Below are 14,722 nucleotides of genomic sequence, written 5' to 3'. Positions count from 1 at the left end.
TATTTATTTATTTATTTATTTATTTATTTATTTATTTATTTATTTATTGGCAACATTGCATGTTCCTAAGGCTGAGCCTTCTGTTTTCTATGTGCCATTGAACTTATAGGCATGTGCCACCATGCCCTATTTATGGGATGCTAGGGGTCAAGCCTAGGATAAGCACTCTGCCAACTGAGCTGCATCCTCAGCTCTTTCTTTCTTTCTTTAATTATTATTAAAATATTTGTAAGGAAAGAAACCCACCCATCAGTCTTTAATGCTCTGTAGATAGTATTATGTAAAAATATTTATTGACTTACTGCTTTTTTTTCATGTAGTGTGTCATGGCTAATCTTGCTTATTAGCTTGATACACCTGGAAAGAGGGACTCTGCATTGAAGAAGCACCTCTATCAGATTGGCCTATGTGCATGTCTTTGGGCCATTTTTAAAATTATTATTGTGATTGAGGTAGCAGGTCCAAGCTCCTGTAGGCAGTACCATCCCTAGGTAGGCGGGCCTGGGCTGTAGAAGAAAGCTAGCTGAGTGTGAGCCACTAAAAGAGCAACCCAGTAAGCAGCACTCCTCAACAGGCTCTGCTTCAGGCTCCTGCCTGGAGCTCCTGCTTTGGGTTCCATTAGTGACAGACCGTGACCTAAAAACTGATATAAACCTTTTCTTCCCCAAGGTGTCTTTCACAGCTACACTTATTTGCTTTGTATTTTTAAATGCTTGATTTCACATTTGTCACCATAATAATCACTTCTAAATGATTCTAGAATATCTTACCAGGAAGCAGATGGCTTAGTGGGTAAAACAACTTGATACAAAGAATGAGAACTTGAATTCGATGTCCAGAACCCACATGGTAGAATAGAACTCTTTTTTTTTTTTTCCATTTGAGTATATGTATTAAGCCATGGTTTTTATTTCTTAAGTCCCAAGATTTTACTATTTTTATTGTTAACCCTTTTTGAATTTATTTTTTATTTTTATTAATTACAGTTAATTCACTTTGTATCCCAGATGTATCCCCCATCCCCTCCTAATCCCACCCTCACTCCCTCTTCTCTTCTATGCCCCTCCCCAGTCCAATGATAGGGGAGGTATTCTTGCCTTTCCGTCTGACCCTAGTCTATCAGGTCTCATCAGGACTGGCTTCTTTGTCTTCTTCAGTGGACTGGTAAGGCTGCTTCTACCCTCAGGTGGAGGTGATCAAAGAGCCAGCCCATGAGTTCATGTCAGAGAAGGGCCCTGTTCCTATTATTGGGGAATCCTCTTGGACCCTGAACTGCCATGGGCTACTTCTGTGCAGGGTTCTAAGTTATCTCCATGCATGGTCCTTGTTTGGAGTATCAGTCTCAGAAAAGACCTCTGGGCCCAGATGTTTTGGTTCTGTTGCTCTCCTTGTGGAGCTCCTGTAAAATTGACTCTTATAATTAGTCTTTTGACTTTTTTTTGTATGCCTGTGTTCTTTTGAATATACACAATAAATAAGTAACTAATTAATACTTCATTAAGTTGATGTATCAAAATTAGTCATTTCACTATGGGTCATTTTAAAAGTTTCTGTATAGTGAATATCTTTATCCAGGTAGGTTTCTCTCTTTTGCTATAGCTTTTCTTTTTTTATTAATTAATTTTTTAATTACAATTTATTCACTTTATATCTCAGCTGTAGCTCCCTCCCTCATGCCTTCCCAATCTCATCTCCCTCATCTCTTCCCATGCCCCTCCTGAAGTCCACTGATAGGGGAGGTCTTCCTCATCTTCCCTCTGACCCTAGCCTATCAGGTCTCATCAGGAGTGGCTGCATTGTCTTCCTCTGTGGCCTGGTAAGGCTGCTTCCCCTCAGAGGGAGGTGATCAAAGAGCCAGCCACTGAGTTGATGTCAGAAACAGCCCCTGTTCCCATTATTAGGGAACCCACTTAGATACTGAGCTGCCACGGGCTACATCTGTGCAGAGGTTCTAGGTTATCTCCATGCATGGTCCTGGGTTGGAGTAGCAGTCTGAGAAAAACCCCCTTTGCCCAGATTTTTGGTTCTGTTACTCTCCTTGTGGAGCTCCTATCCCCTCCAGTTCTTTCTATCTTCCCCTTCTTTCATAAGATTCCCTGCACTTTACCCAAAGTTTGGCTGAGTCTTAGCATCTGCTTCAATACCCTGTTAGATAGGTCTTTCACACACCCTCTGTGGTAGGCTCCTGTCCTGTTCCCTTTTTTCTTCCTCTTTTGATGTCTGTTCTGTTTTCCTTTCTGAGTGAGGATTGATCATCTTACCCTGGGTCCTCCTTCTTGCTTAGCTTCTTTAGGTGTACAGATTTTAGTATGTTTATTATATGTATACTTCTAATATGTATATTATGTATTATATATATTATTATATGTCTACATATAATTTGTATATTATATGTCTAATATCCAGTTGTAAGTGAGTATATACCATGTGTGTCTTTCTGCTTCTGGGATACCTCACTCAGGATAATCTTTTCTAGTTCCTCTTTCTTATGGTAAATTCTCAGCAGTTTACTAGTGGACAACAATGTGAAGATTTGATAATAAGAAGGATGGCATGGCCTCTTTAAAGATCTGTCTGTTTATATGTATGTATATCTGTCCATGTCAATGTCAGTGTCTACTGTGTGTGTGGAGTGCTTTGAAGCTGGAGTTACAGGCCTCTCTGAGCTGCTCATTGTGTGTGTTGGGAACAGAACTCGGGTCCTCTGGAAGAGCAAGCTCTCTTTCTCAGTAAGCCATTTTTCCAGACACTGGCATGGTTTCTCAATGCTGCAAAAGGATTATAAACCCTGTATGAAAATAGAAATCAGTATATTTAAAGGTTAAAATACAGAAGTCTCACTACCTAGGTTCCTATTCCATTTTTGCTACTTGCAGCATGTGTAAATTCAGGCAAGATACCTAAGCTTATTTCCTTCTGTAAAATTGAGAAAATGATTGACTCTTCATTACAGAGTTTTTGAAGGGTTATTAGGTTATATAGTAGTAACTAAACATAGAATGACTCCTTTTAGCTGCAATATCCTATTATGAAACTGAACAACATACATAAAAACCAATAATAACAATAAAAAGACACAATTCAGGAATAATATGCCTAAGTGTGACTTGATTTAATTTTTATCTCAGTATCAGAAGGAATGAACATCATTGCATGCACTCAAGCATTATTAACATTAAAGTTTAGAGTTATTTTCAAAGTAACTTAATTATTGAATGTGTATGTGTATATGTGTGTGAGTACAGACACATGGTATGGATCCTGGGATCAAATGCATATTGTCAAGTTTGTGTGGTAAGTACTTTTACCCACTGAGCCATCTTTTTGGTCCAGAATTTTTCTTTTAACGTTTGTACTTGTTTACATTTTATTTTACAAAAGATAAAATACAGGAAAGTTACAAAGTATCTCTCTCCTCCAACTGTAAGAAAAAAAAAGTCAATATTCATTTACCTAGAAACCACAATTCATGCTTCACTAAAATCCCAGTGAGGTCTGTCGTAGGAAAGAGCCAATGTGTCGTGTGTGTTGGTTGTCGTTTCTCTTCTGTCTTCTCTAATCCAGACCAGTTCCTCAGCCTTGGCTTCTTTATGTGGTCATGTTTTAAGAGAAGAAAGAGTTATTTCACAGAACATTCTTCAGTTTGGGTTTGCCTGATGTTTCCTGTGTTAGAGTCAGGTTCAGCCATCTTTGGCAGGAGAATCACAGAAAAGGATTTCTGTTCTATCAGGGGGCATACAGTGTCCTTCCTTTTCTTGGGTTTAAACATATTGCTTAGATAAGATGATAGCCTCTAGGTTCCTCCAAATAAGGTTGCTCATTTTCCTTTTTCATTGGTAAATATTTGTATGGAGACTCTCTGAGGCTTTATGTATGTATGCATACATACACATATCTATATCTATCTATATCTATATCTATTGTTCATTCTATTTTCCATCATTGGTTTCAGTGTCCATTACCTTAGCTAAAGTATTGCTATAAGGCCTGCAGAATAGGTCCAGGAAGCCCAGTTTTTTGTTTTTGTTTTTGTTTTCAGAGAATGGTATTTAGAAGCCAAGGTCTGGGCACAGATAATTGTCAGGGCTTCTAGTAATGTTCAATAAGAACTATGTTCACTTTCTCTCTTTTATATCTTGCCTAGTTCTACACCAAAGTGTGTCTTTATCTTCACATGTGTCTAAGTTGTCTGTGTCTACAGTTCATACCCATATTTACAGTCCTAATTCAACACCATTCTACTTCTCTCTTTCTTCATAGTTACAACTCTGTGTTCTGGACCATAGGTAACCTGGCTCATTATTCTCAGCCTATTTGCTCATTTGATCAGTCCACCTGTATGTGACCAATCCCCCAGCCCCTGGGCCACAACCCTACAAGGTTGCCTTCCTCACTAGATTCTGACCTATGTGGGCTGCTACTCTGCTCAGTGGCCTTCCTAGTGCAAGGGCTTAGGGCGTTTTTGGTTTTGTTAACTCTGAGTGTTGTTGAGTTTTGTTTTGTTTTTTTTTTTTTTCCTAAGAGGGAGTACTTTACCAGCTTTTTGTATTTGACGTTTCAGAATCAATTCTTTTCAACAACTGTATTGATTGTAGTTTTTGGTCAGGGGTACATTTGGTACTTCCCATAAACAGGCCACCCTGTAATGATGTCTGCCTGAATTCTCTCTGGACTTCATCCTTTCCATGTTGATATAGACATCTCTCATTCTGGTAAGTGAATATTGGACCTTCAATGATAATCTCTAATTATATCTGATTTTCCATCTCATACTTTCCATAGCTTTGTGTTTGTGTGTGTTTTACATATTTTTCATTATTTGCACGGTTATTTATACTTCTTTGTTTTGAGTCTGCCTCTCCCACTGGACTATAGTTTCTTCAATATGCAGGAAGAACATTTAATAACAGACTACTCAGTATGTAATATAATTTAAATATTTGATCTCTATCACTTGTTTATGTTTGCATTGAATGTTGGATTATTCTAAGCTGAGTTAATTTGCCCTAGCAACAGTGAAGATATAGAAAGTAAATGTCTCTATCACTCAGGTGCTATGGTAGAGGTGGAGACTATACAATCCAGATGTTAGCCTATCTGTAGTGAGCCTTTTCCTGTGGTAATTGGTCTGTTGCACACTCCTGTATAGCCCAAGCACATGAGATAAAGGGTCCTCTTGTAGTGTAGTATTCTCTGATATGTCATTTATAACTTTGAGGCTGTCAACTGGATGAGACATGGAAAGCGGCTTTATATTCAGATTTTAAAAATCTGGATCTTTTTGACAAGTATCCATAGGCATTCTCAGTTTCAAATCCATTGTTTATAACATTCCAGTGGTCATCTTACCTAAGGAATGTCTTTCAAGGACAAAACAGTGAAATAAACGAACTGTTTGATTCTTATTCTTGTATTGTTTTGTCTCAAAAGAGCTCTATGTTCCAGATTCTGTGTTCCAGATAGGCTTTAGGCTCCTTCTTTCTTACCCTCCACCCCTGATACATGTAACTGCCAAATAGTTTTCCCACTCCTAACTATTGCTGAAGTTACCACCGTTCCATTGGCTGTCAAAATGGATTCCTTTCAAACACAGAGGAAAATTTTGTATAATTCTCACCATGGTTCTCACTGATAACCTGCCCTTTGAACTGTGAAAAATTTAATGCACGGTAGCAGTTTCAGCCCTATTCTCCCATTCACAAGTCGTTTCTGACACTTGCCTGTATACCAGGTGAACTTTAGTGAAGACTGGAGTGACATGCATATAGAGTGCTGTCAGTGCCTGAGCAACATGCAGATACAGTGGGTGCAGCCAGTGCCAGGGCAACATGCACCTATGGTACAGTCAGTGCAGGAGCAACATGTACACACAAGTGCAGCCAGCGGAGAAGTTCATCCCATCAAAGGTGAGCACGTCGAGCAGGAAAGCATAAGCAGTGCTCATGTTTCACAAGGGGTCCGTGGAGGACAAGAAAACTTGAATCTTTTTTCAAGGTTCCCTTAAGGCTTTTGGAAACTAAAACTTTTCTATAATGCGTTCTGCTGGAGGAATTGGAATCCAAGTTACATAATTTTGACAATATTTGACATAAAATACTGAGACCCTAAAATAGATACCTGCTTATGAATTAAAGACTTCCAATACAGATTTGCAATGTCTGCCTCTTTCTTCACCAGGACATTGCTATGACTGTGTACCAAAAGGACCCTTACAAAGCAAACTGGGGACTGAAGAGATGGGTCAGTGGTTAAGAGCACTGAGTGCTCTTCCAGAGGACCCAGGTTTAGTTCATAGCACCTACATCTGGTGCTTCTACTACCTGTAACTCAAGCTCCAGGAGGATCCAACACCCCTGGGCTTTGGGGTCACCTGCATTCATGTGTATACACATACCCACACTTAGATGCACATAATTAAAAATACAATAATGGCTTAAAAGCAAGTTAATTTTTGTTGCATGAAATCAAAATTTAATCTATAGCCAGAATTGTTAAAGATTCTTACCATAAACATGTTATCAGTATAGACTTACAAGCAAAGCTAACCAGTCAGCACCTCTCTCAGCTGGTTATCATCAGACATGGTCACAGCTTGTTTCACCCTCCCCACCCCCCTTTGGTCCTTTCATTAAAAAATAAGCTCCATAAGCATAATCCATGCTTTGTCTTGTTCAATTCTATGTCTGTGCCCGGAAAAGTGTTCTAATACTCAGTAAACACATGGGTGCATTTGTTTATAAAATGTCTATTTTCTTTGCCAGAAAGTCTTCTAGAAAAAGCCATGGTTAAGCCCCTCATAAGATTGCTGGAGTCCCAGTATTACATGTCAAGATGGGATAGAAATAAAGTATCAGTTACCAGTTGTACAGCATAACACAGATATATGAATGAGGGGAGGATTGAGCTTTGCTATTTTTCTCTGAAAAAAATATGGTGTTAAAGGTGGAACATTGCAAGGCATGCTACTAGTGTTATCTGGTAGAAGAGAGCAGCCAAGGGTAAGGAAGTAGGCTAGTGGGTAGCTAGGCTTAGAAAATATTGCTGATTTGTTAGCTGTTCTGGTGGGAATGAGAGTCAGAAGCAGGGGGTTCAATCCTGGATTGGAGGTAGTTTAGAAGTAGTAGTATTTGAAACTGTGAGTGTAGATGAGCTTATATAACCTCAGCCAAAGATGAAGACAGAAGCTTATTTTCATAAGCAGTCATCTCAAGAATGAGGACATGGTGCACATTCAATATTAACTTATTTATATTTGTGTGTACATATGATGTCTCTGCTTGCGTAAGGGCCTGCATATGCCAAAGCACTTGTATGGCGGTCAGAAGATAATCTCAGGGATTGGCCCTCACGTTTTACTTTGGTTTTGAGTCAGGGTCTCTCTTGTGTACTGCTGTCTTGTGCACTCCAGGCTGACTGGCCTGTCTTCTGATTTGCAGTAGGGGTGCTGGTATTATAAACACATGCTGCTGCATCCAGCTTTTACATGGGTTGTAGGAATCTGAGCTCAAGTCATCAAGCTTGGCAACAAATGCTTTTACCTATTGAGCTATCTTCCTAGCCCCTTAATTCACTTGTAATTGGAAGAGTATGAAAAAGAAAGTCAAAAAAGGTAATGTGCTTGAACTTGGGTGGGATCTAAGGCCCCTAAAATTCATGGCAACAGCAGTCTTAATCAGATGTGGGTCAGTAGTTAGAGAGTAGTTGTTTGGGGGTATCTGACCTTGCAGGTACCAGAAAGAGAAAGATAACAGAGCAGCAAGGCTTTATCTCTTTCTTTTCTTCAGAGTCCTCTTAGTATCAGTATCTTTTAAGATTTATATCTTTTTCTCTGAAGACAAATAGAGTTAGCAAAGTGTGTGCATGAAACCGATCCTCAGTATATGAACTAGTATAATCTTAGCAATTAGAAGATGGAAGGAGCAGGACCAGAAATGTAAGGTCATCCTCAGTTACACAGCTTATTTGAGGCTAGCCTGGCAAATATGTGCCCTTGTATTTGGCAAAAGAAGATTCTTTAAACTGCTTCCAACTCACAATTCACAATTTCTACTTTGGGGCCATTACTGTCTACTTTCTAGAACATTCTTATCACTCTAAGAGGAAACCTTGATCTCATTGAAAAAATTGCTTCCTTTTCTCCATTTTCTCCATTCTCTGGTTTGTGTCTTTCTTTTTTCTTTTCTATGTAACTTATTTAAATGGAATAATACCACCTGTGGCTCTCCTTCATGGGCTTTTCCTTTAGCACAGTATTTCCAGGGCCCATCCATATTGTAGCAGATACCTACTTTTCTCCTTAGAGCTAAGTGATAATCGACTGCATGGACAAGACATGTTTTCCATATTTGCCAGTTTCTAGATGTTGGGTTTTTTTTTTTTTTTCTATATTTTGCTATTTCAGTTAGTGCTGCTACGAATATTTGTGTGTAGATATGGTTTTGATTTTTTGGCTTTTGAGACAGACTTCCAGGCCTGGAACTTTTTACACATCTGTAATTTTTTTGTTTGCTTATTTTTAATTATTTTGGACAGTCATCACTGAGAACTGAGATAGCAACTTTGTTATAAAACTGAGCTGCCTTGGCAAGCTTGCTGTCTAGTCTTACGTGATACCCTTCGTCACGTTATAACGCAGCATTTATGCCCTTAGTTTTCCTTTTTGACCCCTCCCTCTACTTCCTTTTCCTCAATGTCTACAGTTTATGTTCTTTGTCTCCTGACCCTCTGCTTTTATCTCCACCCACTCACGCTTCTCCTTTCCCTTAGCTTTTCCTCTCTATGCTACTATGTGTTCTGCCTTCACCCTTGCTACCAGTCACAAGGTTGTTTTCCCCCTGGTGTTCCTGCTTCTCCTTTCCCCTAGCTTATCCTTTCTGTGCTATGATGTAACTCTGCCTTCACTCTTGCTTCCAGTCAAGAAGCAAGTTGTTTTTTCCCTCCTGGTTCCCTGCTTCTCCTTTCCCCCAGCTTCTCCTGGCTGTGCTGTGCTGTTCTGTGCTCTGCCTTCGTCACAAGGTTGGTTTTCCCCTCCTGGTTCCCTGCTTCTCCTTTCCCCCAGCTTCTCCTTTCTGTATGTGATGTAGCTTTGCCTTTACTCTTGCTACTGGTCATGAACTTGTTTTTTTTTTCCCCTCCTGGTTCCCTGCTTCTCCTTTTCCCCAGCTTCTCCTTTCCCCTAGCTTCTCCTGGCTGTGCTGTGCTGTTCTGTGCTCTGCCCTTGTCACAAGGTTGGTTTTTCCTTCCTGGTTCCCTGCTTCTCCTTTCCATCAGCTTCTCCTTTCCGTCAGCTTCTTTCTGTGCTGTGAGGCAGCTCTGCTTACACCGTTGCTACCAGTCACAAGGTCAGTTTTTCTCTGCTGGTTCCCTGCTTCTCCTTTCCGTCAGCTTCTCCTTTCTGTACTGTGATGTAACTCTGCCTTCCCTCTTGCTACCAGTCATGAACTTGGTTTTCGCCTCCTGGTTCCCTGCCTCTCCTTTCCATCAGCTTCTCCTTTCTGTACTGTGATATAGCTCTTCCCTCTTGCTATGAGTCATGAACTTGGTTTTTCCCTAGTTCCCTGCTTCTTCTTTCCCCTCAGCTTCTCCTTTCTGCAGCTGTTTTTATCTGGCTGATTTTTCTCTCACCTCTACTTTCTCTGTTTGTTGATCTCATTTCCTTTTGCTGGTCTTTCCCCACTTTTCCCCGGCTCTTAGCTTCTCCTTTCTGGGACTGTGTGACCGCCACTGACTCTGCCTGCACGTGTGGTCTAGTGAATTAGGCTTTGCTTTTGCCTTTTCTTGTGCTTCTCTATTTTTAGCTTTTCCCACATTTCAACTCTGTCACTTCTGCACCCCTGCCCAGACCTGCTGATCCTGTTGCTTTTTTGCTGATGTAGTTTCTGGGTTTCCCTTGCTTCTCTTTCTGCTGATAGTGATTTTCCTTTTGCTGCTGATTCTGCTGCACTGTTTTTCCTTGTTATCTACATTTTTCTTTATGTATACGTTTTCCACATTTCTTCATTTTCTGTGGTAATATATAGCATCACATTTACCTGGCCATTTTAATGGATGATTTATCTACCTATTAAATCTCTAGCATCTCACGTTATCAGCTTTAAGTATCCCCTTCCAACATGAGGACCAATATTAAAGTTAGAGGTAGCTGATTAACATATGAAATAGCTATTTCTCACCTCTAAAGCAGGCACTGTGGCTTAGGAGCAGGAGAAGGTTTTTGTTGTTGTTGTTTTAAAACAAACAAACAAACAAACAAACAAAAAGAAGTGGTAGGTGATGGCCATGGTGCTTTAGAGCCACATGGGTAGAGGTGCTAAGAGGGCAGCCACCATCTTTCCTGCTATAAGTGTATTGAATACCATACCAAGACCAATGAGACAATAATGAAGACAAGGTCACTGTGGGGCTACAGCTGGGATACAAAGTGAATAAATTGTAATAAACAAAAAATTATATTAAAAAACTGGATAAAGAGACATGGATGTGTGGAAGATAATAAAAATGTGGGTTATAACCAAACAAGAGAAGATTGGAGACAATGCGTGAGAACAGAGGGAAGAAGGCTTGTAGCAAAAGGAGCTCGATCCAAAGCATAGCTGGTTGGTTGTAACAGAAGATGTGCTATTTAAAAACGCAGGTATTTTTGTTACTTTTTTTTTTTTCTGTTGCAGGTCCTGAAGCTGTCCCTCCCTCCCTTCTCAAAGTAGTGATGAAACCTATAGCAACTGTTGGGGAAAGCTACCAGTACCCTCCTGCCAACTTGGCTGCACTCCTCTCTCCACTTATGAGGCTAAACTTTGGTAAATATCAAGTGACTTTAGTTTTCAGGCTTTGCTCTTCGGGTTTGACCTGAATGAAAAAAGCGGGTTTTGTGTCACAATTGACAGTGACTAGTAGATTTATTATATCTTGTGAGTTGTTAGGTTGAATGCCATGACTGAGTAACTGGGTTACTTTCACTGAGTCATTATAGGTGAGGGTGAAAAGGACATAGACTGATAGAGTTCTCAAAAGCAACTCTTGAGGAACTGGGGAGAAGACTCAGTCAGTAAAATGTTTGCTGTACAAGCATGAGGACTTGAGTTAGATCCCCTGCACCTGTTGTCACAAATAGATAGATGGATGGATGGGTAAACAAATCAAGCAACTGAGCAAGCCAAGTGCAGTGACACATGCCTATAATCCTAGTGCTGGCAAGAAAGAGAAAGGAAGATCACTGGAGACTTGCTGGCCAGACAGTCGAGCAAAAGCAGGGAGCTGCGGGTTCTGGGAGAGACCCTGTCTTTAAAAGCAAAAAAAGCTGGAGTGGGATTGAGAAAAATACTTGACCCCATTTGGACACCCATACACACGTTTCCTCTCTCTCTCCCTCTCCCTCAAACACACACACACACACACACACACACACACACACACACACACACACACCGAATGAGCAACAGTAAACAAACCACAAAGCCAAATAGCTCTTTTGTGAATTGTGCTCATTGCTGGGTCTGTGTCTGGTAGTTTTAAACTGTACTTGCAGAGCCCTGGGTTTTAAGGAAGCACTGTGTCGAATGCTTATTAGGTTTCTATTGCTCGTGTAGCAAGGCTATCAAAATGTATTACCCTACAATTAGTTCTGTAGGCCAGAATCAATGTGGAAGTCAGGAACCTGAAGACAGGAACTGAGACAGAAATCCCCGGGAAGTGCTGCTTATGGGTTTGATTTCTTATACCACTTGCTCGAGAATGGTCCTTCCCAGAGTAGGCGGGGCCTTCCTTTGTCAGTTCTCAACCAAGAAAATGTCACGCTGACATGCCCACAGAACAGTGTGATGGAGACAGTTCCTCAACGGATGTGTCCTCTTGTCAGATGACTATAGTTTTTGTTGAGCTAACAGAAAACAAACAAAAGAAACCCCAAAACTATTGATTTTTGCCCTCTTGACACACAAACATATTATTACCAAACCATTATCTTTTCTTTCCAGTTTATCCCTAAGATCCAATGTTAATATCATAATATAAAACATGGTATACCTTTATATCTTAGTCTCTTAACTATGTGTTCCTGTAAAACTAAAAACAAATTACTTTATTACTGCAAAGGGGATAAACCAGGGCATAAATCAAACACCTTCAACAGAGCCAGAGTCCATCAGTACGTACAGATCTTTAGCTCAGTGTGTGGCATCTGTGACTCAGTCATGTTCTTCTTGGCTCCAAAAGGTTTGGGCAGTCTTATTTGTTTATCTAGATATGTATATACCACGGAGGGAACTCACGGCACAACCTGGAGATGGAACAGTAATCAAGATCCAGAGGAATATTGCTTATGGCTCTTTCCCATGGCTCTCTCAGCTTTCTTTCTTATACCACCCAGGGTAACCTGCCCAGGGGTGGCACTGTCCATAGTAAGCTGGGCCCTCCCACATAAACCATTAGTCAAGAAATTGTCCCAACAGACTTACCCAAAGACCAACTTGATACAGGCAATTTCTCAGTTGAGGTGTCTTGTCATGTAACTTGAGTTTGTTTTAAGTTGGCAAAAACTTAACTGGCTCACCAGAAGAACTATGTGCTGAACACATATTGGAAAAGAAGGGAAGGACAGTAAGAAATTTGTAGCTAGTGTTTTCTTCTATTTTTAAGTAGTATTTAAGTGTCCAGATATCTCTAGATGTTGTCAGAGGAATTCCCCCAGGTAGTAAAGGTCCTTGGCAGTCCCAAGAGTTAGAACTGTGATTCTACTGGACATGTTCTTTGCCTCCTCACTCAAAAGTCTCACAGTAACATTTGGTTGGATGGATTCTGTTACATGCAGAAGTGACCCAAGCAGATGGCTTGATTCAGACACTGAGCCCTGAACCTGAGTCGGGGAACTGAACACTATATAACAAATCATTTTTTTTTCTTCTCTTTCAGGAGAGGAGATACAGCAGCTGTGCCTTGAGATTGCGGTGACTCAGGCACCGTCATCGCAGAGTGCGGCTGCACTGCTGGGCTTGTGGGTGACACCACCGCTGATCCACAGCCTGAGTGTATGTAGTTCCAGATGTTGAGCGTAGTCAGAAATGGTTCTTGTTGGGGATGGCCTCACTCACTTGGAGTGTGGTCTCTGAGTCAAGAGTAGAAAAACAGAAGCTTACTAATGCTTGATCTAGCTGGTCAGCAGCCTGGAAGGTGACATAGCTACCTTGTCATTTGTTTTGACTACTACCTATTAAAGAGGAAATGATAATCTCAGATGCTAATATCTTGATAATACTAATATGCTTGATAATATAGTATGCCTACTTCACTGGTTGTTAGAGGGAGCCAAATCCACCTATACTGAACACCTCTTATAATCGTCCCTTCCTTTTCCTGGAGTAGGCTGCAATTAAGGTGAATCTTGAAAGCCTGGTAGGATCTGGGTCAGCTTCCAATGAGAGACCCTGGGGAGAGAGTTGGAAGGAGTGAACATCTCTGCTTGAATATTCAGCCTGGACAAAATGCTGAGGTAGAAGTGACCCCTTCTGGTACTTGTGAAAGTGTGAAAACATGTTTCAGAACTGGCCAAAGGTCCGTAAGAATAGAGTAAGTGTTTAGAGACACGTACTGAGGAAGAGGTGCAGAATTTTTGAGTTTTATCTGTTGGGAAAGAAAAGATATTCCATGATTTCCTAAAGATATAACTTGATCAATCATTGGTACATGGTCATCATGTTCAGTGTTACCTGTGATCTGGCTTTAGGTTTTTGGGTTTTTGGTTTTTTTTTTTTTTTGGTTTTGTTTTTTTAAGTAGTACAAGATTCTCTTCTAACTTCAATCTCTTGGCTTTACTCCTGTCTCTACATTTTTTTGTGTTAGTCTTTCTTATTCCCCATAATGGCCTTTAGTTGAAGATACATGTTATTGACGTCTTCATTTTTTCTCTTGCTACCACCATTACCCTCACCTGTCCACTCCAATGGCTTCCATCTAGCTGTCACTTGCTGACTACTTGCTATGTACTGAATTCATACTTGCTAGCACTGGATTCACCATATAGATGTCAGCTTTAATGTCTAATGTCTCTGGCAGCTCATATTAAAAGTTAACCTTATCGAATTATAATTTACCCTAGAAGTGGCTATTTTAATGGCAAAATTTGGTGAGTTTTAGTACATTTGTGTTCCTAGTCATCTTCAGGAATATTCACACAACTCATTTGCCTATTTTTAGTCAGCCTCTACTCTCAGCTGAGACTCAAGCCACTGGTAATGTGCTGTCTATAATTCTTCCTGTGTCTGTGGAGTACAGTGCATGGAGTGTGTAGAGTATGGGAATCTGAGGTCAAAGGTCACAGCTGCCCGTCTTCTTAATTGTACCCCTTTTAGTTTTTAAAACAGGGTCTCTCACCGAACCTGGAGCTCATTGATTTAGCTAAATTGGCTGGCCATCAAGCCCCAGGATCCTATTCCTGTGCTTCCCCAGCACTGGGATTACAGGCACACCACTATGCTTTTTCGCACGGCTGCTGGAGATGAAAGTTCATACACTACCTTACCAAGGAGGTATCTCCTCAGGGCCTAGTTTTGTCCTCCTTTTCCTCTCTCATCATTTTATTATTTCTTAAAGAATTTTGTACAGTATGCTGTGATCATATTAACCCCCTCACCCAACTCCTTCAGTATCCACCCCCTTTCCCTACCAACTCAACTTTGTGTCCTTTTTCTTTTCTTTTCTTTTCTTTTCTTTTCTTTTCTTTTCTTTTCTT

General features: G+C 40.5%; 1 protein-coding gene across 2 annotated transcripts in view; it reads left to right on the top strand.

The window, feature by feature from the left end:
• The window catches only part of Focad (focadhesin), a 312,861-nt gene that overhangs the window by 281,432 nt on the left and 16,707 nt on the right, over positions 1 to 14,722 (top strand). For both annotated transcript variants that reach the window (XM_055629496.1, XM_055629500.1), the window contains 2 exons: positions 10,668 to 10,796; positions 12,907 to 13,022. In XM_055629496.1, coding sequence (XP_055485471.1) covers positions 10,668 to 10,796; positions 12,907 to 13,022 — 245 coding nt within the window. The remainder of the gene's footprint in view (positions 1 to 10,667; positions 10,797 to 12,906; positions 13,023 to 14,722) is intronic.

The sequence above is a fragment of the Psammomys obesus genome, unplaced genomic scaffold (genome assembly GCF_907164565.1).
Source record: "Psammomys obesus unplaced genomic scaffold, mPsaObe1.curated_primary_1811, whole genome shotgun sequence".
Taxonomy (NCBI): domain Eukaryota; kingdom Metazoa; phylum Chordata; class Mammalia; order Rodentia; family Muridae; genus Psammomys; species Psammomys obesus.
Note: the sequence above shows the minus strand (reverse complement) of the source record. Positions and strands in the feature narration are given on the sequence as shown.